We start from the raw sequence: 26,460 nt of genomic DNA, 5'->3' as shown, positions 1-26,460 counted from the left end.
GCAATATTGTTTTTTTTTCTGAGGTTCGGGCATATTTGCAGTACTCAGCGAGCAAATTGGGTGAATAGTCTGTGATTTATTTGGAGAAAGCAACTCGGCAAGTTCCCTGGAGGATTGGAACAACAGCTGTAGTTGTGCAAGAAATTGCTGATAAGATGGAACGTGAGATACTTGGAACAAGTGTCATTAAAAGGCTAATCAAGTTACAGTGGATGGGAGTCTTGGACCAGAATCTGGTTGTCAACCAGATGTCAAGGTGATTAAAGTTTAAAGGGTATGAGATTAGTGGCTCTTAAAGCGTATTCATAGGATATTAATTGGAATTATCAGTACTGGCTGGAGATATTGTAGAGCTGAGGATAGACACAAAAAGCTGGAGTAACTAAGCGGTATAGGCAGCATCTCTCGAGAGAAAGAATGGGTGACATTTCGGGTCGAAACCCTTCTTTAGAAGGGTCTCGACCCGATGTGAAATTGTCTAGCATATGAAAAAATTAAAACATAGAAACATAGAAAATAGGTGCAGGAGTAGGCCATTCGGCCCTTCGAACCTGCACCGCCATTCAATATGATCATGGCTGATCATCCAACTCCGTATTCTGTACCTGCCTTCTCTCCATACCCCCTGATCCCTTTAGCCACAAGGGCCACATCTAACTCCCTCTTAAATATAGCCAATGAACTGGCCTCAATTACCTTCTGTGGCAGAGAATTCCACAGATTCACCACTCTCTGCGTGAAAAATGTTTTTCTCATCTCGGTCCTAAAAGACTTCCCCCTTATCCTTAAACTGTGACCCCTTGTTCTGGACTTCCCCAACATCGGGAACAATCTTCCTGCATCTAGCCTGTCCAACCCCTTAAGAATTTTGTAAGTTTCTATATGATCCCCCCTCAATCTCCTAAATTCTAGCGAGTACAAGCCGAGTCTATCCAGTCTTTCTTCATATGAAAGTCCTGACATCCCAGGAATCAGTCTGGTGAACCTTCTCTGTACTCCCTCTATGGCGAGAATGTCCTTCCTCAGATTAGGAGACCAAAACTGTACGCAATACTCCAGGTGTGGTCTCACCAAGACCCTGTACAACTGCAGTAGAACCTCCCTGCTCCTATACTCGCTATTGGATGTAACCTTTGACAAAGCTCACAGGTTCTTGACCCGAAACATCACCCATTCCTTCTCTCTAAGTTCAGACTGACGTTTTGTTGCAGTTTCTCATAAATAGAGACTTGCACCCATGAATCACATTCTGTTCCATGATGCTTGTTTCTCACAGTGACTTACTGATGCATGTGAATTGTGATATGTTGCATGCCTCGTGCTGTGAGTTAAATGCTGCTGTGTGAAGTTCCCGCTTACTTTGAGTGACTTTGAGGGTCAAATGTGTTTCATTTTCATCTGTACCAGCAACAGAACAATGAAATTCTTACTTGCAACAGCCCTGTAAACATAGCGCCCCTAGATAACATCTATGAGCATCTTTATCAATGATTTGGATGAGAACATACATGGCAAGATCAGCAAGCTTTCAGATGATACAACAGTGGGTAGTTTTGCAGATAGTGAAGATGGTTGTGAAAAATTGATCGATTGGCCAGGTGGGCTGAGGAATAGTTGATGGAATTTAATGCAGAGAATTAAGAGTTAGATAGAGCTCTAGGGACTAGTGGAGTCAAGGGATATGGGGAGAAGGCAGGCACGGGTTATTGATAGGGGACGATCAGCCATGATCACAATGAATGGCGGTGCTGGCTCGAAGGGCCGAATGGCCTCCTCCTGCACCTTGTTTCTATGTTTCTATGAATTGTTAGGTGTTACATTTTGGGAAGTCTAACATGGGCAGGACCTACACAGTTAGGCAGGTACATGGATAGGACAGGTTTGGAGGGATATGGGCCAAACGCGCGCAGGTGGGACTAGTGTAGCTGGGACATGTTGGCTGGTGTGGGCAAGTTGGGCCGAAGGGTCTGTTTCCACGCTCTATCACTCTATAACATATAGTAAGCAAAAAGAAAGTACAGAGTTCTTAGTGCAACCAAGACAATCTACAGCTCCAAGTTTAGTTGGTGTTTTGTAGGGTCAAGAGCTTGATGGTTGGTGGGAAGAATCTGTTCCTGAACCTGGTCAGGGTTTTCAGTCTCCTACAGGACCTTCCTGATGGCAGGAGTGAAAATAAGAGCATGGCCAGGATGGTGTGGGTCCTTGATGATGCTGGCTGCCTTTTTGAGACCGTGCCTCTTATAGATCCCTTCGGTGGTGGGGAGGTCAGTACCCATGATGGACTGGGTAGTGTTCATAACGTTTTGTAATCTTCATTCCTGGGCATTTTGAGTTGCTGAACCAGGCTGTGATGCAATCAGTCAATATGTTCTCCAAAATACACCTGTAGAAATTCAAGAGAATATATACTGAATGTGCTGGGCCGAGCGCAGATCTTCAGATATATGCACACCCAGGAACTTGAAATCATTGACTCTCTCCGCCTATCGATGAAGACAGATTTGTGGATCCTTGGCTTACCTCTTCTAAAGTCAACAATCCCTCCGTAACTCCCTTGTCAATTCTTCCCTTCCCTCCCGTATCACCCCCTCCCCGGGCACTTTCCGTTGCAACCGCAAGAGATGCAACACCTGTCCCTTTACCTCCCCCCTCGACTCTATTCAAGGACCCAAGCAGTCGTTCCAGGTGTGACAGAGGTTCACCTATATCTCCTCCAACCTCATCTATTGCATCCGCTGCTCTAGATGTCAGCTGATCTACATCGGTGAGACCAAGCGGAGGCTGGGCGATCGTTTCGCCGAACACCTCCGCTCGGCCCGCAAGAACCTACCTGACCTCCCGGTGGCTCAGCACTTCAACTCCCCCTCCCATTCCCAATCCGAACTCTCTGTCCTGGGTCTCCTCCATGGCCAGAGTGAGCAACACCGGAAATTGGAGGAACAGCACCTCATATTAAGCTTGGGGAGTCTGCATCCTGCGGGCATGAACATCGAATTCTCCCAATTTTGTTAGCCCTTGCTGTCTCCTCTCAGCCCTCAGGCTCCTCCTCCTTTTTCCTTCCTTCTCCCCGCCACCCCCTATCAGTCTGAAGAAGGGTTTCGGCCCGAAATGTTGCCTATTTCCTTCGTTCCATAGATGCTGCTGCACCCGCTGAGTTTCTGCAGCTTTTTTGTGTACCTTCGATTTTCCAGCATCTGCAGTTCCTTCTTAAACAATCCATTCCTAGGAGTTGCTGATGTTATAGACCCGGGGTGCGGAACCTTCGGCCTTTAGGCCGCATGCGGCCTTCTAGGCCATTAAGTGCGACCGTTTGAATGAATCCAAATTTTGTAGAACAAATCCTTTTATTTTTATTAATGTTTTTGTTCGTCTTATTATTTTTATTTTAATCTTAAAATAAATGTATTTAAAATACCAAAGAGTAAAAGAAGATTAAACGAAATAGTCCTCCCCGACTGACGGCCACAATTAAAACATTAGTAAGTCATGAGGGCTATTTTAACAAAATAATGTACATTTTGAAGTATATCTAATTGAAGTTTCTTGGATGTGGCCTTATTAGATTACTGCTAAGTTAATGCAGCATTCCAACATGAAAAGGTTCCCCACCCCTGTTATAAACAATAGACAATAGGTGCAGGAGTAGGCCATTCGGCCCTACGAGCCAGCACCGCCATTCACTGTGATCATGGCTGATCATCCCCAATCAGTACCCACAGTTGAGAGAAAGGTGGTGGTTCTGACACCATTCAATCCAATTATCAATATCCCTCATGTACTCTGGTCATGTACTCTGGCTCCTTATTACCCGTAATTCGTCCAACAAGGTCGTTGGCAAATTTTAAGATGGAGTTGGAACTGTGTCTAGCTACACTGTCGTGGGTATAGAGTGAGTAGAGCAGGGGACTGAACACGTAGTCTGGAGGATCCCCTTTGATGATAGTTATTGAGGAGGAAGTGTTGCTGCCAATTCATACTCATTGTGCTTTGTTGTCGAGGATCAAGTTCCTTGAGCTTGGTAACCAGTTTGGAGGAGATGAGGCTGTTGAATGCCGAGCTGTCGTCAATGAACAACAGCCTGACGTTATTCTGTATCCTTTATTCAGACCACTTTATTCTGAACTGTGGATCGCCACAGTGGAGGTGTGAATCGTGTGGACATTTGAGGGAGAAGGGAACGAATTTGTCCCTAAATTCTAAATTTTTAATTCTTTGTTTTGATGAATCAATTATTTATTGCGTAATCAAAATCACATGCTGGAGATATTTTGCCCATTTTGGGATTCTTGGGATGTATTTTAGTTTAGCCACCAGATATATAATTGAATTGAAAATCCTTTAACATTTATTCCACCATAGCAGTTTATTTTGAATGTAATTTCTAGAATTAGTTCCCACACAGTCTGGTGCTGACTCTGACACCTTTTAGTATGGCATCATTAGCAATTTACACTTTATTAGCAAGTGCTTCTCCAATCTGTCCACATAACTTGATTCCTTCAACTTCAAGCCCCCTCTACTCTGTTCCTGCTGTACTGCCTCTCGGGCCACCGCTTGTTACTTGTGTTAAGGAGTTGAGAATTGTATGCTCCGCGGATGAATCTGTTGTTTATAATGGGTTCACATAACTTCCTTGTTTTTGTGGTAGGGAGTGATTGAGGGCAGGGGAAAGGAGAGGGAGGGAGAGGGGAGGAGGTGAGGCGAGAGAAGAGGGAGGGTGAAGAGGAGGGAGAGGGAGTGTTGGGGGATGAGGGGAAATGAGTTGGGGGCTATGGATGAGTGGAAATGGGTTGCGTTGGGGGAGCAGGAGGATGGTGGAATATTGCGTTGGGGGAACGGGATGCATTGGGGCAATGGGTGAGTGGTGGAAATGGGTTGCGTTGGGGGAACAGGTGAGTGGTGGATTATTGCGTTGGGGGAACGGGTCCCGCTTGGTCTATTAAAAATAAAACTAAGGATCCCACATGCTTTTCTAATTCTTTCTCTTTCTACATTGTCACTTTTAAGATCTTTCTGCTCCCGCACCACCTCAGGCCCACCATATCCTTTACGTCCAACAGTCTGTAGTAATTCTATAAAATCTTGAGAGGAATAGATCGAGTAGACGCACAGTCTCTTTCCCAGAGTATGGGACTCGTAGGTTTAAGGTGAAGGGGGAATGACTTAATAGGAATCTGAGGGGTAACTTTTCCACACAATGGGTGGTGGGTGTATGGAACGAGCTTCCGGAGGAGGTTGCTGAGTCAGGGACTATTGCAACTTTTAATAAAAAATTAGGCAGGCACATGGATAGGACAAGTTTGGAGGGATCTGGGCCAAAGGCAGGCAGGTGGTACTAGTGTAGCTGGGGCTTGAAGGGCTGAAGGGCCTGTTTCCTCACTCTATGACTATTGGTCAGCACCTGTCCATTGTTGTTTTGTCAAATTCTACAGAGTTTAATAAAAAGTAAAAATTTAATTTGGTAGGTTGCTACTTTTAACCTTTGTGAATATTTATTCGACTGAAGTGCCAGTTGCTTGGTTTCAAACAATCCAGCTCGAATTTCTTTTTGTTGGGTGGGGTACTTGGAAAAACTAGCCAAGTGTAAACAAGAACAATGCATTTCTCTCTCTTATTATATACTTGGCTTACTTTCAGTGTGACACTGTCAAAGTCGAGAACAAATCACCAGTTTCTTCTCTCTTCTCGGTTGTGCATTCTCTGCATGTAGTTTGGGTCTGATTCCTTTCCAATGGAGGGAGTACTCTATGAAATTCGAATTTAGAAGATTGAGGGGGGATCTTATAGAAACATACAAAATTCTTAAGGGGTTGGACAGGCTAGATGCAGGAAGATTGTTCCCGATGTTGGGGAAGTCCAGGACAAGGGGTCACAGTTTAAGGATAAGGGGGAAGTCTTTTGGGACCGAGATGAGAAAAACATTTTTCACACAGAGAGTGGTGAATCTGTGGAATTCTCTGCCACAGAAGGTAGTTGAGGCCAGTTCATTGGCTATATTTAAGAGGAAGTTAGATGTGGCCCTTGTGGCTAAAGGGATCAGGGGGTATGGAGAGAAGGCAGGTACAGGATACTGAGTTGGATGATCAGCCATGATCATATTGAATGGCGGTGCAGGCTCGAAGGGCCGAATGGCCTACTCCTGCACCTATTTTCTATGTTTCTAAACTTGTGAAAACTGCCTCTCTCCTGTAATGGGGCTCAGGGCCTGGAGTCTGGGTCAGTTTAAAATGTCTCCAGAGCTGGCCTCGATCCACTGCTTCCAATACTATTCACACCGGACCTTAAAGTGAGAAAGTAAGAAATTGCACGTCGCCTTGGGCCAAGATCAGGCTTTACAGAGACTGTGAAGTTGCAAGATGGGGCTGAAATGTGGCGACTCTCCGCGTGCTGTTCCAGAAGAGGATCTATTCCACTCATGCACACCATCAGTTGACTGGATAGTGTCACTGTATCTCCACACATGTGACTAAGGAACTGTTGTAGCATCCAGAAAATGGCTGCATAATGTACCTGTGGCCTCCCTGCATCACTTCACCATAAATCCTGCTCACCCTTTCCTTTGATACCCAGATGAGTACGTTTAAAACCTTCAATCCTATATTGGAGTGTTAAAGCTTGTGTGCCTATGAAAAAGCTAACAATAGACTCTAACAGGATTGAATCAACTTTATTTGTGTTTTATTAGACAGCAACAGTAGCTGTTCATGTCAGGGCTGCCAACATTGGGTGAGAGTGTAAAATTGCTGGAGCAACCCAGTGGGTCAGGCAACCTGAAGTCTGAAGTCCAAAGACTGAAGTCCTCATCCTGAAGAAGGGTCTCGACCCGAAACATCACCCATTCCTTCTCTCCAGAGATGCTGCCTCTCCTTCTGAGTTACTCCAGCATTTTGTGTCTACCTTGAGAGTGACATTAACATTGAGGTTTAACTGTCTACGGAATATTTACTCCTCGGTGAAAACATTAGTGTGGCAAAGTGCTGCAGTAATAAAATTATTCCTGTCCAATGGGAGTGGGGATGGGAGAGGGTGTGTGTGTCCCCCTCCCAATGTAGGAAGCTTTTGCATTTTTCAGTTTGAAATTGTGGAATCTGGTGCATATTTTTTAACTTACACTTGATGCAACATTTATGCTTCAAATTGGATTAGGTGTGAATAAGGTTAGGCTAAATTACATTCCTAATTACATTCCACAGTAGAGTCAGGCTCTGATCAACAGGTGCAGCACATGAATGACCTTAGTATATTCCTGTATGGAAATCAGATTATAATTCATACTGTTATGCAGATATAGAGAAACAAAAACATAGAAACAAGGCAAGAGGAGTCCGACTTCCATAACTGGTCTGCACAAATAAATCAATTAACCTTACCCTTTGACTATAGAAACAAGACAAAAATAATGCCACATATTCAACCGTATATGGTTCAATGAAATTAAGATATATGTAAAACATATATATGGAAACAGGCCCTTCGGCCCTCCAAGTCGACACCGACCACAATCTATCATACACCAGTTGTATCCTACATGCCAGGGACAATTTACAGAAGCCAATTAACCTACAAACCTGCACTTCTTTCAGATGTGGGAGAAACTGGAATTTCCACAGAAAACCATATGGTCATAAGGAGAAGGTACAAATACTGTACAGACAGCACCCATAGTCAGGATCAAGTCTGGGTCTGTGGTGCTGTAAGGCAGCAACTCTCCTGATGCGCCACAATGCCACCCCATTCATTTTCTTTCTGTAATATTTATTATGGTGTCACGTCTATAAAGATGTACACATGATTCTGATTACTGCCTTTAGTTGGATAACACACATCTCCAGTCATTGTGTTTTATTGCTGGTTTTCAACCTCTTTAGTCTGAAGGTCTTGACCCGAAACATCACCTATTCTTTCTCTCCAGAAATGCTGCCTGTCCTGCTGAGTTATTCCAGCTTTTAGTATCTATCTGCACCATCTGCAGTTCCTTCTTACACTCTTTATTAAGCGAAACAGGTCCTATTCTCATAATATTATTCACCTCAACTGAGTCTCTTCTTCATCTCCGTTGCTGCAGAGAATACAATCCCAGTTAGCAAATCTTAAACAAAAATTCCAGCCCTGCCAATATGTTCATAAATAGCCCCTGGATCCTCTCCAGAGCAATTGCACCCTTTCTACAGTGTGTCATAGTCTTACAGCATGGAAACAGGCCCTTCATCCCAACTTATTCATGCAGATCAAGATGCCCCATCTAAACTAGTCTCATTTATCTGCATTTGGCCCATATCCCTTTAAACCTTGTGTGTGCCAGTGTGTGTGTAAGGGTGTGTGTGTCAGTGAAGCGGCGACAACACCCGGAGTGAGCGGAGACTTGGCGATGTCTGGGGAGCATTACCCTCTCTCCCCCCCTCCCGGGAATGCAGGCCGGCCCAGGTGCTCTGTGGTCAGATGGAGTCCGGGGGAGGTGAGGGTCAGTGACCCGGGGGTCTGGCATCAGGGCGGAGCTATAGCCCGAGATTCATCCCCGCGGCTCCGGAGGTGGCATCGACGCCCCCACTCACCCGGTCCACTCCTGGCTCCGGGCCGGGCTTAAAACTCCATGGGGTGTGGACAGAGCGGCCACTGGACACAGAGAGAGCTGCCGTAGGTGAGGGTGGGAGCTGTGCCTCGGGGGGGGGGGGGGTGGTGATCCAGGGCCGGATTTACGTATAAGCTAGACAAGTTTAAGCTTAGGGCCTTAAAATCTAGAGGGGCCTACTCACCTCGCTGCCTCACTGACCATCCGCCCACCGGGACCTCCTACTCTTTGCCCGCTGACCCTGGCCACTCCACCGCCCTCCATCAGCCCGCAGCCGTCGACTTACCTGCAGCCTGGACTCAGCACCGGGCCTGAAGTTTCCACGCTGCAGATTCCCACTCCCCTGGGTTTGACTGCGCTGGGTCCTAGTGCTAGGCCCCCTAACCCTGGTAATCTCAGTGGCTGTTCAACTGGGTCTTCCCCATTCCTCTCAAACCATGTGACCCCAGCTCTTCCCCACCCACACTACAGTCCTCATACCCCCCTCCCCCCTGACCACCCACCACCAGACATCGCCTCGGCCTCAGTCCACTCACCTGCCTTCCTCCGGCCCCAACCCCCATCCCTGCCGCAGGCCCAACACTCCAGAGCTTCAAACGGCGATCCTGGTAAGGCATCGCTCGCTCCGCAGTGAATCCAATATGTATTTTAAAACCAACTGTTTAATGACAACATACAGTAGGATCAAAAAGTGTCACACTGTCACTGTCGGGTAGTCATGGTCCTCTAGTCGTGGGGGTGGGGGATTGGGAGCGGGGGGGGCCTCACAAGTGAAATAGCTTAGGGCCTCTCTTCATCTATATCCGGCCCTGGGGGGGTCTGTGCTGGGATCTATCGCACCATCTGCACGGGAATGTGAATGCGGGTGAGGCAGCATCTGTAGAGCGGCAGACAAAAATGCTGGAGGAATGCTTGAGTCTGAAGAAGGATCAAACTCAGACATAGATGCTGCCTCACCCGCTGAGTTTCTCCAGCTTTTGTCCACATTGCCATTTTAAATAGTGTGCGATGGCTTAAGCCAATTCAATTGCTCGTTCTTTACGGGGAACACGCCGACAGAAAACTATTCTCATTGGTGAGTGTGGAGGAGTGTGACTTTATTTATTTATTCATATATATTTTAAAAATATTTTTTTGAGCGTGAGAACATCTGTCATCAGCGTGAGAGCGTGAGAATTTCCTCAAATGCGTTAGTCTCACGCTCAATGCGTGAGAGTTGGCAGCCCTGTCATGTGATTATAAACGAGGCAGGCGGGAGGCGGGCTCTGACCTGGCTCTGCTCCAGAGCGTTGGTGTCCTGAGAAACAGCTGCTTTTCCTCCCTCTGTCTGGTCCAATAGCCGACTGACTTTTCAGATGATGGCTACAACCCCATATCCGTCTGGACCCAACAGGAATCAGATCAGTGTGTAGGAAGGGACTGTAAATGCTGGTTTATACGGCACTGATGATAGACACAAAATGCTGGAGCAACTCAGTGGGTCAGGCAGCATCCCTGTAGAAATGAAAAAAGAATAGGTGACGTTTGGTGTAGACCCCATTTCATCCTGAACTTGCCTCGGGCAAACTAAAAAAGTCACAAAGTCTCTGGAGAACATGGATAGGTGATATTTCCCATTGGCTTTTTTTTCCACCTTCTGAAGCAAGGTCAAAAACCTGAATCATCACCCACCCATGATCTCCAGAGATGCCGCCTGTCCCGCTGAGTTACCCCAGCTTCACGCATTTCAGTAAGCCAGCATCTGCATTTTCTTGTTTCTACACTTAATGTGTTTCAGCCTTGATCCAAATTACTTATCTTAAGCAGCATTATGTGTGGGGAGGGACAGTTTCCAGCTGAATTTCTTCCTAGTTCTACACTTCCTAGTTCTATTTTGGTTTTAATAGACTTTTTCCTGTAGTTTGACATTAGATACAGTTACTGTATGGTTCCTCTTGCTACGTTGGGTGCAGCATCTCCGGAATTGTTACCAACTCTTCCTGTGCAACTTAATTGCCTGCTTACATTCATCAAGAGTCCAGGCAGATACTAACAGGTTGGCTGGATGGCAGAAGACAAAGAGTGGCAATAAAGGGGGCTTTTTCTGGTTGGCTGCCAGTGACTAGTGGAGTTCCACAAGGGTCGGTGCTGGGGCCGCTACTCTTCACGTTGTATATTAATGATTTGGACGAGGGCATTGATGGCTTTGTGGCCAAGTTTGCGGATGATACGAAAATAAGTGGAAGGGCAGGTAGTATAGAGAAAGCAGGGACTCTGCAGAACTTGGACAGGTTGGGAGAGTGGGCAGAGAAGTAGCAGATGGAATATAGTGTCGCAAAGTGTGGTGTCATACATTTTGGTCGTAGGAATGAAGGTGCAGACTATTTTCTAGGCGAATCCAGAAATCGGAGGTGCAAAGGGACTTGGGAGTGCTGGAGCAGGATTCCCAAAAAGTTAATGTGCAAGTCGAATCGGTAGTAAAGAAAACAAACTCAATGCTAGCATTATTTCAAAGGGCCAGAATACAAAAAACAGGGTTGTACTGCTGAGGCTCTAAGGCGCTGGTCAGGCCGCATTTGGAATATTGTGAGCAATTTTGGGCACAATATCTGAGAAAGGATGTGCTGGCTCTGGAGAGGATCCAGAGGAGGATTACAAGAATGATCCCAGGAATGAGTAGGTTAACCTATGATGAGCATTTGTCAGCACTGGGCCTGTACTCGCTGGAGTTTAGAAGAATGAGTGGGGACCTCATTGAAACGTACAGAATAGTGAAAGGCTTGGATAGAGTGGACGTGGAGAGGATGTTTCCACTAGTGGGAGAGTCTAGGGCCAGAGGTCATAGCCTCAGAATTAAAGGATGTTCTTTTAGGAAGGAGATGAGGAGGAATTTCTTTAGTCAGAGGGTGGTGAATCTGTGGAATTCTTTGCCACAGAAGGCTGTGGAGGCCAAGTCAATGGATATTTTTAAGGCAGAGATAGATTCTTGATTAGTACGGGTGTCAGGGGTTATGGGGAGAAGGCAGGAGAATGGGGTTAGGAGGGAGAGATAGATCAACCATGATTGAATGGCGGAGTAGACTTGATGGGCTTCTTCAAGGGTCTCGACCCGAAACGTTGCCTATTTCCTTCGCTCCATCGATGCTGCCTCACCCGCTGAGTTTCTCCAGCATTTTTGTCTACCTTTGATTTTCCAGTATCTGCAGTTCCTTCTTAAACAGGTTTATAGGCTAATTTGCTTGGTATAAATGTAAAAATTGTCCCTAGTGTGTGTAGGATATTGTTAATGTGCTGGGATCATTGGTCGGTGTGGACTAGGTGGGCCGAAGGGCCTGTTTCTGCACTGTCTCTAAATTAAAAAAAAAAGTATATATATACTATCTCTGAAATGAAATTTGCATCTTGAATTTTTCCTTTAGTTTTAACGGATCCTTTGTTGTTCTGCTGCAGGTGAAGGAGATTGCCCCCGAGTACTACGATCACCTTCCCCAGCACACTTCATGGGTACGCGTGCTCTGGGACTTTGTGTTTGACGACAGCATTGGCCCTTACACCAGGATTAAGAGGGAGTGCAAGCTCGTGAACGAGAACTGAGAGGAGTGGGAGTAAAGAACAACATCCTGTGGTTCCTGGCATCAGAAGTTAAAGCAAATAAAAAGACATCAGGTTCATCAGTGCATAGGATGGGAATGAAGTCAATGTTTAGATTCATAATATTTATTAGCACCAACAGTTCTTTAATATTAAAGTCAAATGATCTGCTGGACAATGACATTCAATTAAGTTCCAAAATTACCACAAATTTCCGCAAAATAATTCCGATTCTATTTGTTGATCCAGCAATGTATTTTTAACCACTAAAAATAGTATAGATCCACTTTTTGGGGGAGGGGGGGTGGGGGACAAAGTTGGCTTCATATTGACATTGTGTTGAGGTGTGAAAAGACTCTGACATGCAACAGAACGAGACTCTTGGTGGAGAGGCTCTGTTGGCTGTGAGGTGAGGTCCCATTTGATCGACAGCGCTAGTGTGCACTAAAGCCCCTTGATACCCACACTCCAGCCCTGTGTAGACGCACTGTTAAACAGTAAAACTACATTCTTCAGCTCAGGCAAACATACGGACTGATTCAAATGTTACACCAGAGACAGGAGTCGCTTTATAGCTGCAACATTTAAACCCTGCCCTTGCACAAAACCACCAAGCCTATAAAGTCACGTAACGTGTCTTTCATGAAATGCATCAGTGTAGAGTTTACGATGTTCTGTCGGTCCCTGTAGTCTAGTAACGTGGATGAGTCAACTATACGACACAGCAAAGGGTTAACATCAGGATTAAGGCATTTGCTGCATTTTCTCACACCAGCAGTTTCGAGAAACCCTTGTGTAAGTTGCCGGCAGTTAACATAATTTGCCTCTCTATGTGAAAGATAAAGCTATCTATTAGTTATCGCATGGTACACAGTGCATCCTAATAGTGATCCTCTCTGCTGAGAATGCTGCTAATCAGCAATGCCCCCACTGGCATTAAAACATCTACTTATCTCATTAACACAAATGAGGATCTCTCAATTTGACAAAGCCTCTATGCTGTGACGGGCAAGAAATTCACAAAGGCATGCATGTTGCCATTAAACCAGGTGATTCATTCACGACTACCTAGTGGCCCAAACCTATTCAAGATCCAAGAACGTTGTTTCCAGACTTACGACTCTCATTTGCTAAGGACAAATTCCCAATTTTCCCATCTACCTCATGTGGCTCTAGCACTTTTTAAAATCTGCATTTTCTCTGTATTGTAACACTATATTCTGCACTATTTTCTACAACATCAGACGTACTCGTGTATGGTGCGATTGTCCTGGATAGCACGTGAAACAAACATTTTCATTTTCACTGTAACCAGTAACAATAATAAACCAATACTAATTTTATCAGCAAAAAAAAAATCAGATCACCTTCCTCTGCCCCATTTCTAGTTTTTCAGATGGCCAATAAGTTTAGGAAAGAAATTCTGATCAAATAAAAAAATTGGAACATGGAAGAGTTATCACAAAGCATGCGATCAGCATCACCTATGCTCCATGAAGAAGGGTCTCGACCTGAAACTTCACCCATTCCTTCTCTCCAGTGATGCTGCCTGTCCCGCTGAGTTACTCCAGCATTTTGTGTCTATCTTCATCTATAACTCCACACCTTTCACCAACAATAGTCAATGAGATTTCTTCTGATGAATCTTTCTTGGACCAGACTGCAGTAATAGAGACTGGTTTGACTAAATCATTGTTTAAATGAGTAATTGATTTATTTCACTGACTAATGAAGTCGTAGATTGTGACAATGTTTTTAGAAGTATTTGATTCTGCCCAAATATCCAAGTACATGAAGTTTGTAAATCAAAATATTTTAAATTGAACTACCTGTATCTGTAATGTCTTACATTTCACTCTGCGATGAAGTACTTTTTATTATAACAATATCAGTAGCTGAACCTTTGACAGGTACAATCTGAATGATAATGATTCAGCATGTTTGCATATATTTTGTTTGTTTCTATTAGTAATCCATTGCACAATGACTAGGCTTAAACTGAGTCAGAGGCTGTGGAGGAATTTGAGATGTATTGAATCTGTGAACAGCATAAGTACCCCAGCAATGTTCCACCTTAATTATATAGACCTTGGGGAGGTGCTGCTAGCTTGAATGACCTAATCTTAGGAGTTTCATGAACTGTTTTTTTAATTTGTTGTGTGTGAGACACTCAGGATTCTGGGACTATGAAAGTAACTAATGCATGCATTTCTTTGCATAATATAACTCAAAGGAATATAGGATTAGAACAAAACACAAAATGCTGGAGTAACTCGGCAGGTCAGGTAGCATCTCTGGATAGCTGATGATTCTAGTTGGGACCCTTCTTCAGACTGATTATAGCATGGGTGAGAAAGCTGGAAGAGAGGTGGTGGAGGGCAGGACAAAGTTTGGCAAGTGATAGGTGGATACAGGTGAGGGGAGGGGAGGTTTTGATTAGCACATGGTTGGACAAAGGCCAGAGATGAAAGGACCAAGAGTGTGAGCTAATGATAGAAGAAGCATGAAATGTGAAGCCAGAGGAAGGAATATAGATGGAAGGAGTCTACATCTTCAGTCGACAAGTCAGCTGAGCTTTGATTTGATGGCATTTATGCATCTCAATTTCCTCAAGCAAATTATTTTTTTTCCAGGGGGAGAAGGGAAAAGGGATAAATGGGTAAGTAGACGAAAGTGCTGGAGAAACTCAGCGGGTGCGGCAGCATCTATGGAGCGAAGGAAATGGGCAACGTCTGAAGAAGGGTTTCGGCCCGAAACGTTGCCTCTTTCCTTCACTCCATAGATGCTGCCGCACCCGCTGAGTTTCTCCAGCAATTTTGTCTACCTTCGATTCTCCAGCATCTGCAGTTCCTTCTTAAACATAAATGGGTAAGTGTCTAGATGGGGCACAGGAGAGAGGGGGACAAGTGTTTGAAGGTTAGTTACCTAAAATTGATGAATACAATGTTCATATCAAGCTACCCAAGTGGAATATGAGGTGATGTTCCTCCAATTTGCATGTGGCCTCACTCTGACCATGGAGGAGGCCAAGAGCAGAAAGGTCATGTGGGAATGGGAAGGGGGTGATTGGCAATGATTGGGTTACTCCAGCACTTTGGTTTTTGGGGTAAATCAGCATGTGCAGTTCCTTGTGTCTACATGTCAGTTGACAAATTAGCTGAACATTGATTTTAATGGTGTTTATCATGCATCTCACTTTCCTCAAGCAAACTATTTTCCTACCATCTCTCCCAATGATTCATTTATGTGACCACAATAATTAATTGTGTAAAATGGCTGCTGCTGCTTATAATAAAGCACAAAACGCAAGATTTCAATAAATTAGCAGACCAATTAAAGTACCATGATTTCTGTTTGCCAATAATAAGGATATAATAGTAAGAATCATTGAGAATATAAAATTGTTTTCTTGATAATTATTATTTGACTAATCGGGAAGATCCTAATCATGTCCTAATAGTTTGTGATATTATGGTTTGTTTGTCTGATTTTTAATGGGTGATAAAGATTTGTTTTTAACTTAGATTTGTCTGAATGGATGCAAGCAAGCGTTGGGCTTGATATGAACATGTTGTCTGTAAATCACAGCCAGCCTCGCAAATGGAGCTAGACATTGAATGCTGGAGTAACTCAGCAGGACAGGCAGCATCTCTGGATAGAAGGAATGGGTGACGTTTCGGGTCGAGACCCTTGTTCAGACGTCTGACGAAAAGCCTCGACCCGATACGTCACCCTTTCCTTCTATCCAGAGATGCTGCCTGTCCCACTGAGTTACTCCAGCATGTTGTGTCTATTTCCAGTGTAAACTAGCATCTACATTCTAATTACATCTTAATTGTAAATGGAGCATTTCATTCAGAGAAATCTAATTTGTCCTCTTGGGCACTCTCTGAGCAGTAAAAACCTATGAGAACAGATTATGTAGATATTTTTTGAGAGTATATTTTTTCTGTTAAAATCTATTCTGCTAATATTAAAATGTGATTTCTCTTTAAAATCAGGATATCTTTCTAATATTTCTTATGGAAGTTACACAAATGAAGACTTTCTGTACTTAAGTGATTCAATTTGCAAATTAAAAAATGAAAGTTTAATCTAAATAAAATTAATTATACAAATGACGTTGCAATGAGTTGTCTTGTGTATTATTACATATGCATTCTGCTTATGGGGAATGGATACTTTAGGAATCCTCCTCAACCTCCTCCCTCAGTATTGAAGGGCATGACTGCTTCTGCGATTGTAGCTCAACACTAGAAGATCACCATTTTATTGAATTAATAAATGCTACATGTGCGCTGAATCACAAGATGTACTGTGATTAATAGTCCAGCAGTGGGTGCATACCACTGCAGTTGTTCCTTTATTCGCTTACGTTTACATTTTGTGATGGAGCTCTCAACATCCTGCAATAAAGTAACTCCCATTGAAAACAACTACAAAGTTAAGCTCCACCATCCAAAACAAATGTGTAGACAATAGACAATAGGTGCAGGAATAGGCCATTTGGCCCTACGAGCCAGCCTATTCAATGTAATTATGGCTGATCATCCCCAATCAGTACCCCGTTCCTGCCTTCTCCCCATATCCCGAGCCGCTACCTCAAAGTCACAGACCCGAGTTAAACCCTGACCGCTTCAATCCTCTGCCACAGAAGGCAGTGGAGGCCAATTCACTGGATGTGTTCAAGAGAAAGTTAGATATAGCTCTTAGGGCTAACGGGATCAAATTATATGGGGAGAAAGCAGGAACGGGATACTGATTTTTGATGATCAGCCAGCAAAGTAATTCAATGTGATCATGGCTGATCATCCCCAATCAGTACCCCGTTCCTGCCTTCTCCCCATATACCTTGACCCCACTATCTTTAAGAGCTCTATCTAACTCTCTTGAAAGCCTCCAGAGAATCGGCCTCCACTGCCTTCTGAGGCAGAGAATTGCACAGGTTCACAACTATCTGGGTGAAAACTTTTTTCCTCATCTTCGTTCTAAATGGCCTACCCCTTATTCTTAAACTGTGGCCGCTAGTTCTGCACTCCCTCAACATCGGGAACATGTTTCCTGCCTCTAGCATGCCCAATCCCTTAATCTTATATGTTTCAATAAGAACTCCTCTCATCCTTCTAAATTCCAGTGTACAAGCCCAGCTGCTCCATTCTTTCAACATATGACAGTCCCGCCATCGCGGGAATTAACCTCGTGAACCTACGCTGCACTCCCTCAATAGCAAGAATGTCCTTCCTCAAATTTGGAAACCAAAACTGTACACAATACTCCAGTTGTAGTCTCACCAGGGCCCTGTACAACTGCAGAAGGACCTCTTTGCGCCTATACTCAACTCTTGTTATGAAGGCCAACTTTCACTTTCTTTACTGCCTGCTGAACCTGCATACTTACTTTCAGTGACTGATGTACAAGGGCACCCAGATCTCATTGTACTTCCCCTTTTCCTAACTTGACACCATTCAGATAATAATCTGCCTTCCTGTTCTAGCCACCAAAGTGGATAACTTCACATTTATCCACATTAAACTGCCATGCATCTGCCCACTCACCCAACCTGCCCAAGTCACCCTGCATCCTCATAGCAACCTCCTCACAGTTCACACTGCCATCCAGCTTTGTGTCATCTGCAAATTTGCTAATGTTACTTTTAATTCCTTCATCTAAATCGTTGATGTATATTGTAAATAGCTGCGGTCCCAGCACCGAGCCTTGCGATACCCTACTAGTCACTGCCTGCAATTCTTAAAGGGACCCGTTAATCCCTACTCTTTGTTTCCTGTCTGCCAACCAATTCTCTATCCATGTCAGCACTCTACTCCCAATACCATGTGCCCTAATTTTGCCCACTAATCTCCTATGTGGGACCTTATCAAATGCTTTTTGAAAGTCCTGGTACACTACATCCACTGGCTCGCCCTTGTCCATTTTCCTAGTCACATCCTCAAAAAATTCCAGAAGATTAGTCAAGCACGATTCGTAAATACATGTTGACTCAGACCGATCCTGTTACTGCTATCCATATGTGCCGCTATTACATCTTTTATAATTGACTCCAGCATCTTCCCCACCATCGATGTCAGGCTAACTGGTCTATAATCCCCTGTTTTCCCTCTCCCTCCTTTCTGAAACAGTGGGATAACATTAGCTACCCTTCAATCCACAGGAACTGATCCTGAATCTATAGAACATTGGAAAATGATCACCAATGCGTCCACGGTTTCTAGAGTCACCTCCTTGGGATGCAGACCATCAGGCTCTGGGGATTTATCAGCCTTCAGTCCCATCCGTCTACCGAACACCATTTCCTGCCTAATGTACATTTCTTTCAGCACCTCCAGCTGGGAGATTGTTTGCGACTTCCTTACTGAAGACAGATCCCAAATTACCTGTTCAACCCGTCTGCCAACTCCTTGTTTCACATAATAAATTCACCAGTTTCTGTCTTCAAGGGACCCACATTTGTCTTAACTATTTATTTCCTCTTCACATACCTAAATCCTACCTATCCTCATTTATATTCTCTGGCTTCCTTACCGACATACCTCATCTTTCTTCCCGTATTGCCTTTTTAGTTACCTACTCTTGCTCTTTAAATGTTTCCCAATCCTCTGGCTTCCCGCTCATCTTTGCTATGTTATACATCTTCTCTTTTATTTTTATACAGTCCTTGACTTCCCTTGTCAGCCATGGTCACCCCTTACTCCTCTTAGTGTAGCTGGGACATTGTTGGCTGGTGCGGGCAAGTTGTACCAAAGGGGCCTGTTTCCACACTGTGTCACTCTATGACTCTATGATCCAAATGATGTACGTGTTTGTAGGTTAATTGGCCTTCTGTAAGTTGCTCTTAGTGTGAAGGGAGTGGATGAGCAAGTGGGATAACATAGAACTAGTGTGAATGGATGATCGATGGCCGGGGGGTGGAAGATTGTAACCTTCACGTGGTCCGCCCTGTTTCGACTAATGCAATCAACTCGACGCGCACAAACGGAAGATCAAATAGAACAAGTTGTCCAACAACTTTAGGCTGTGCACGCCACACGAAAGAAGAAGAAGAAGAAGATCGATGGTCGTCATGGATTCACTGGGCCAAAGGGCCGGTTTCCATGCTGTTATCTCTGAACTAAATAATTCCACTTGATCGGCACCCTGTCACCCTCCCCTCCACCATCAGTCCTTCACAGGCGCACGTTGTCAGAACTCATCAAGCCTTCTTCGCCAGCCAAAGCTTCCTTCGCCAGCCTTCTTCTCTGCAAAGAAAGGAGATCCAAGATGGCGCCCAAGCCTGGCGACTCTGTGTGTGCTGGTCACAGAAGTGGATCTGCAATCACGTCTTACAATCGCTCCACTCTTTTACACCTCTGCTCCGACAGCAGCAATTCTTACTTTAAACCATGATTCCCTTATCCTGTATCTGTACTCTGTGGTTGGCTCGATTGTAATCATGTATCGTCTTTCCGCTGACTGGATAGCACGCAACAAACGTTTTTCACGGTACAGTTGACAATAAACTAAACTAAACTAACTGGAAAGACAAGATCAGCAGACATCATCTGCAAATTGATTACCATGTATGGAAATGTATTTGAAACCCTCTGTTGTCTCTTGAGAAATCCAAGCTGATCCTTTGTCTCAAGTTGGTCTCTATTTCCTAATTAATCTTCAGAAGTTTTCGAGCTCAGCATGGTGGGAATACAGTGGTGGGAAATCAACATTGGGCCACTGGATCAGCCATAATCATAATGAATGATAAGAAAGCATGAGGCCAGGGTTGCCAACTGTCCTGTATTTGCCGTATATTGGGCTAAATTGGTTTGTCCTGTACGGGACCGCCCTTGTTCCGTATTTGACTGCTACTACTCGGGTCGAGGGGACTGTCGGGTCCTGACGTAGTGCAGCCCATGGAGTGCAGCAGCAGCAGCAGCACCTCGCCCGTGGCCCAGGCCAGTAGGCAGCCCGGCCAGCTGTCCGATCTTCGGTCCTTCGCTTACCGCCGACACCACCACCCCTCCTTCTCATGGCTGATCATCGGTTCAAGAGTTGGACGGGGTGCCGGACTTTGCGCGTACAAGAGAGAGAGAGAGAGAGAGAGAGAGAGAGAGAGGGGCGAGGAATGGAGGAAGGAGGGTCAGCGCACCTCGGCCAACATCGCCCCGCTGCCTTGGCCGTTGGGAACTCCTCGTCACCGCCTCCCTCCTCCGCCAGCCAACAGCAAGGTGCGGGGCCGAGCGGTGCAGCTCAAAGATCCTATAGCTATAGTATCTTTGGGCGGCTGCTTCAGAAACATAGAAACATAGAAAATAGGTGCAGGAGTAGGCCATTCGACCCTTCGAGCCTGCACCGCCATTCAATATGATCATGGCTGATCATCCAACTCAGTATCCTGTACCTGCCTTCTCTCCATACCCCCTGATACCTTTAGCCACAAGGGCCACATCTAACTCCCTCTTAAAAATAGCCAATGAACTGGCCTCAACTACCTTCTGTGGCAGAGAATTCCACAGATTCACCACTCTCTGTGTGAATTTTTTTTTCCTCATCTCGGTCCTAAAAGATTTCCCCCTTATCCTTAAACTGTGACACCTTGTTCTGGACTTCCCCAACATCAGGAACAATCTTCCTGCATCTAGCCTGTCCAACCCCTTAAGAATTTTGTACGTTTCTATAAGATCCCCCCTCAATCTTCTAAATTCTAGCGAGTACAAGCCGAGTCTATCCATTGACTTCTCCAATTTCTGGTAGCCCTTATTGTCTCCTCCCTTTCTCAGCTCTCCCTCAGCCCTCTGGCTCCTCCTCTTCATTTCTTCACCCCACCCTACATCAGTCTGAAGAAGGGTTACGGCCCGAAACGTTGCCTATTCCCTTCGCTCCATAGATGCTGCCGCACCCGCTGATTTCCCCCAGCACTTTTGTCTACCCATGTGATCTATGCCTGTTTTCATTAAGTTTTTAATGAGGAATGAGCATTAGATGCTGACTTTACCAATACTGCTCATGAATGACCAAAACTCTTATTCCCTCCTCCAGCGTCTGCTCTGATCAATTGAGGACCCATCCTAAACCTGTCAGCATTGTACTTCCACTCAGAGTGGGAAACATACACAATCAGATCATTACCTTGTGCATGAGCCTAGTTCTCATCTTCCACCCGCCTTACAGTTCCCAGCCTGTAATGAATGCTGCATGGCTGGTGGCAGCCCGCACGTGGCCTTCAAGGGTAACTCTGGCCACCTATGGCCAGGATTCAGGACCCGCCATCTTGTAATGAGCAATGGAGGACAGGCGACTGCAAGGGCACTGGTGTGATAGCGTTGGTGGGACAATAAACAGTGCGATAAGACGGCCATGTTTACCCAGAGGGGTAAAATGTATTACTTGCCAGGCTTTGTCTCTGCCCCTCCTCTCTGCCACCCTCCTTTCCCCATACCCCCACAATCAGTTGAAGAAGGGACCCAACCCAGAAAGTCACCTGTCCATGTCCTCCAGAGATGCTGCCTGACCTGTAGTTTAGTTTAGAGATACAGCGCGGAAACAGGCCCTTCGGCCCACCAAGTCCACACTGACCAGCGATCCCTGCACACTAACATTATCCTACACCAGAGACACTTTTTACATTTATACCGAGCCAATTATCCTACAAACCTGTACGTCTTTGGAGTGTGGGAGGAAACCGAAGTTCTCGGAGAAAACCCACGCGGTCCCAGGGAGAACGTGCAAACTCCGTACAGACAGCACCAGGATTGAACCCGGGTTTCAGGCGTTGTAATGCAGCAACTCCACCGCTGCGACACCATGCTGTGCCTCCAGACCTTCGTGCTCTATTCATCCAAGGTTTGTTGCTCAAACCAAATATTTGCTTTATCAATCACTAGCGAATGTTTGCTTTTAGAAAAGGAACTAATCTGGAGTGACTGGCATTGCAAGATGACATCTGTCATTGTTCCTTGGGTAAACAGACCGTTATGCAGTACTTCCATTAACTCTTTGCTCCTGGGCTGGGAAAGTAGGACAATCCACTTACTAGTTAGACGTGGGAGAGAAATATGGAAAGTTGAACAGTGTAGTATAGAACGGTGGCCCAGCGATAGACTTGCTGCCTCACAGCGCCAGAGTCCCAGGTTCGATCATGCCTACGGGTGCTGTCTGTACGGAGTTTGTACGTTCTCCCTGTGACAGCGTGCCTTATCTCCTGGTGCTCCAGTTTCCTCCCACACTCCAAAGATTTACGGGTTTGTAGGTTAATTGGCTTTGGTAAAAATTGTAAATTGTCCCTAGTGTGTGTGGTAAGGTAAGGTGTGAGGAAAGATTGAAAAGACTAGGCTTGTATTCACTGGAGTTTAGAAGGATGAGGGGTTATCTTATAGAAACATATAAAATTATAAAAGGACTGGACAAGCTAGATGCAGGAAAAAATGTTCCCAATGTTGGGCGAGTCCAGAACCAGGGGCCACAGTCTTAGAATAAAGGGGAGGTCATTTAAGACTGAGGTGAGAAAAAAACGTTTTCACCCAGAGATTTGTGAATTTGTGGATTTCCCTGCCACAGAGGGCAGTGGAGGCCAAGTCACTGGATGGATTTAAGAGAGAGTTAGATAGAGCTCTAGGGGCTAGTGGAATCAAGGGATATGGGGAGAAGGCAGGCACGGGTTATTGATTGGGGACGATCAGCCATGATCACAATGAATGGCGGTGCTGGCTCGAAGGGCCGAATGGCCTCCTCCTGCACCTATTTTCTATGTTTCTATGATTCTATGGTAGGAGAGTGCTAGTGTATGGGGTGATCGCTGGCCAGCACAGACTCGGTGGGCCAAATGTCTTGTTTCCAAACTGTATCTCTAAAGTAGAAAGTCGAAGGTAAAGAAATCTTGGCTGGTTTATTCTCTGGCTTTCCCCTATCGCCAGTGGGAAAGAAGGGCTCTGTCAATAGACACAAAATGCTGGAGTAACTCAGCCGGACAGGCAGCATCTCTGGAGAGAAGGAATGGGTGACATTCAGGTCGAGACCCTTCTTCGGGGGAAAGGGAAACGAGAGAAATAAACGGCGACATAGAACAGATGAATAAAAGATATTGGAAAAAGGAATGATGATAAGGGAAGCTGTGGGGTGGGAGACAATGAGTTATACAGACAACGAGACTCACCAGGACCAGTGAAACTACTACAAGAACTAGGGTGGGGGAGGGATGGAGAGAGAGGGGATGGAATGGAAACTTGAAGTTAGAGAATATCTCGTTTCCCTTTCCCCTGACTCAGTCTGAAGACCCGAAACATCACCCATTCCTTCTCTCCAGGGATACTGCCTGCCCCGCTGAGTTACTCCAGCATTTATCTTCAGTGTAAACCAGCATCTGCAGTTCCTTCCTGCACACCTCAGCCCTCCGTCAGACGATTTGTCTTTTGCTACCTGGGACTGCTGCAGCCGACAAGGTGCATTTTAACCCTTGTTTCCCCATCTCCATTGGTAACCTAATCTAACAAAACTCTATAGAGCTTATATTAATCACAGGACTGTCAATTGTTAGCTACTTAGGAGCAACCATTCCAGTTATTCAGGTCCCTTTGTAATAAAATGCTGATTTCATTTCTACTTGGCATGACTCCAGTATTCCAGAACCATTATGTCCGAGAGATATCATTATCTTAACATACATTATTTTATCAATTTCCCTTTGATTTATGGAAAAACATGTATCATGCTAAACCCACCAACCTCTGAACCTTGATGTCTTAAAAAAGTTCTCTCTTATCTTATAGAAACATCTTACATGTCTTACCTTGCCAGAGTTGCGAATGTCTTATAGAAACATATCAAATTATAAAAGGACTGGCCAAGCTAGGTGCAGGAAAAATGTTCCCAATGTTGGGCGAGTCCAGAACCAGGGGCCACAGTCTTAGAATAAAGGGGAGGTCATTTAAGACTGAGGTGCGAAAAAACGTTTTCACCCAGAGAGTTGTGAATTTGTGGAATTCCCTGCCACAGAGGGCAGTGGAGGCCAAGTCACTGGATGGATTTAAGAGAGAGTTAGATAGAGCTCTAGGGGCTAGTGGAGTCAAGGGATATGGGGAGAAGGCAGGCACGGGTTATTGATTGGGGACGATCAGCCATGATCACAATGAATGGCAGTGCTGGCTCGAAGGGCCGAATAGCCTCCTCCTGCACCTATTTTCTATGTCTCTATGTTTCTATGTTATCATTAATATCTTGTCTTCCTCCATGATGAAAACAAATATAAATACCATTTGAACACTCATATTTAAATAGTGTCCAATTGACTCATCTAATTTTCTTTAATTGATCCAGTTTACCAATCTCTTTCTATTACTTTATTTATCTATAATCTGCATCATAATAATCATAGTAATACTTTATTAGCCAAGTATGTTTTGCAACTTACGAGGAATTTGATTTGTCATACAGTCATATCAATAAAAAGCAGCAGAACAAACAAAATACATTTTAACATAAACATCCACCACAGTGACTCCTCCACATTCCTCACTGTGATGGAAGACAGAAACAAAAGTTCAATCTCTTCCCTTCTTTGTTCTCCCACGGTCGGGGGCCTCGAGCCTTCCGTTGACGGGACGATCTTGACTCCTGTAGCCGGCGGCGTTTGGGCCCTCGTGTCGGGGCGATCAAGCTCCTGCATCGGGGGGGGGGAATCTCATCTCCCCCGCGCCGGTCGATCTGACCCCGTGTCGGGGCTGGTCAAAACCTTCTGTGTTGTTGGTGCTTCCTGACGTCGGTCTCAACTGCGAGCTCCTCGATGGTGAAATCCGCAGGTTGGAGCGTCGATTCCAGGCAAGGGATCGCAAGCTCCGATGGTAAGTCCACGTCCCCGCGGTGGGGCTCAAAGTCAGTCCCGAGCAAGGCCTCCAGCTCCATGATGTTAGGCCGCAGAGCAACCTGAGATACAATCCGGAAAACATTCGCACCTCCGGCAAGGTAAGAGATTGAAAATAAGTTTCCCCCTCCCCCCTCCCCCACCCCCCACATAAAACAACCCAGAGAACATTAACACAAACTTTTAAAACACTAAAAATAACAAAAAAAAGACGAAAAGACAGACAGACTGTTGGCGAGGCTGCCACCGTGTGGCGCCCCCTGGTGGTATAAATTATATTACACCAATTTCTCTGCAGCAAGGAAACAAGTACTAAAATGTAGGAACAAAGAACTGCAGATGCTGGTTTACAAAAAAGACACAGAGTGCTGGAGTAATTCAGAAGGTCAGGCAGCATCTCTGGAGAACATGGATAGGTGACCCTTCTACAGATACTAAATCACTAAGATGCTTTTCAAAGATGCAGTTTAAGTAATACAAATGATTGCTATTACAGTCAGATCAAACATTGTTAATAAACCTATAGTTGATAGTTTAATGTAACGTGTACCGAGGTACAGTGAAAAGCTTTTCTGTTGCCTGCTGTCCAAACAGCAAAAACACAATTACACAGTTGTCCATGGTGCACTGCTACAGGATAAAGGGATTAACGTTTAGTGCAAGATAAAGTCAGGTAAAGTCCGATACAAGCTAGTCTGAGGATCTCCAATGAGGTAGATGGGAGGTCAGGACCGCTCTCTAATTGGTGATAGTACAGTTGCCTGACAACAGCTGGAAGAAACTGTCCCTGAATCTGGTGGTGTGCGTTTTCACACTTCTGTACCTCTTGCCTGATGGGAGAAGAGGGAGTGACTGGAGCGCGACTGGTCCTTGATGATGCTGCTGGCCTTGCTGAGGCTGCGTGAGATGAAGATGGAGTCAATGGAAGGGAGGTTGGTTTGTGTGATGGTCTGGGCTGCGTCCACAACTCTGTGCAATTTCTTGCGCTCTTGGATGGAGCTGTTCCCAAACCATGCTGTGATGCAACTGATGAAGTGTTTTCAATGGTGCATCTGTAGAAGTTGGTGAGATTTGTTGAGGACATACTGAACTTCCTAAGCTTTAAGGGCCTGTACCCCTTTCAAGACCTAATTCACGACCTTTGCCAAGTTTGCCCTTGACTCATACTCGCAGCATGGTCGTCACGAGGTCGTAGGAGGTCATAGGTAGGTCGTAGGTAGGTCGTAGCAGGCCGTGATGCTAGTCGTAGGTACTCGTGGCATCAGGTAGGTCGGGGCGTTTTTCTAGCCTGATGAAAAATGTCCACGAGTAAAAAAGGTCGTGAGTTAGGTCGTGAAAGTGGGATAGGCCTTTTATAAGGAAGTAATGGCTGGGCCTGGGCAAGTTGCTGGTGATATTTACTCATAAGAACTTGAAGCTTTCAACCATCTCTGCTACGGCTCGATCAATGCAAACTGGGATATGTGTATCACTT

The 26,460-nt window shown here is 45.1% G+C and overlaps 1 protein-coding gene and 1 long non-coding RNA gene across 2 annotated transcripts in view; one reads left to right on the top strand and one right to left on the bottom strand.

Moving 5' to 3' along the window:
• Positions 1 to 14,806, top strand: part of degs2 (delta 4-desaturase, sphingolipid 2) — a 44,368-nt gene extending 29,562 nt beyond the window's left edge. Inside the window, exon 3 of the mRNA XM_033026504.1 lies at positions 11,999 to 14,806. Within this exon, the coding sequence (XP_032882395.1) occupies positions 11,999 to 12,142 (144 nt within the window). The 3' untranslated portion in view covers positions 12,143 to 14,806. The remainder of the gene's footprint in view (positions 1 to 11,998) is intronic.
• LOC116976667 lies at positions 989 to 18,660 on the bottom strand. The gene is made up of 3 exons (XR_004413016.1): positions 18,478 to 18,660; positions 9,039 to 9,042; positions 989 to 999 (listed from the first exon to the last, which is right to left on the bottom strand). It is a non-coding gene; the product is annotated as an uncharacterized LOC116976667 (long non-coding RNA).
• Positions 18,661 to 26,460: the final 7,800 nt, after the last annotated feature.

This window comes from Amblyraja radiata, chromosome 9 (genome assembly GCF_010909765.2).
Source record: "Amblyraja radiata isolate CabotCenter1 chromosome 9, sAmbRad1.1.pri, whole genome shotgun sequence".
Lineage (NCBI taxonomy): Eukaryota > Metazoa > Chordata > Chondrichthyes > Rajiformes > Rajidae > Amblyraja > Amblyraja radiata.
The sequence above is the reverse complement of the archived record's forward strand: the minus strand, read 5'-3'. Positions and strand labels throughout refer to the sequence as shown.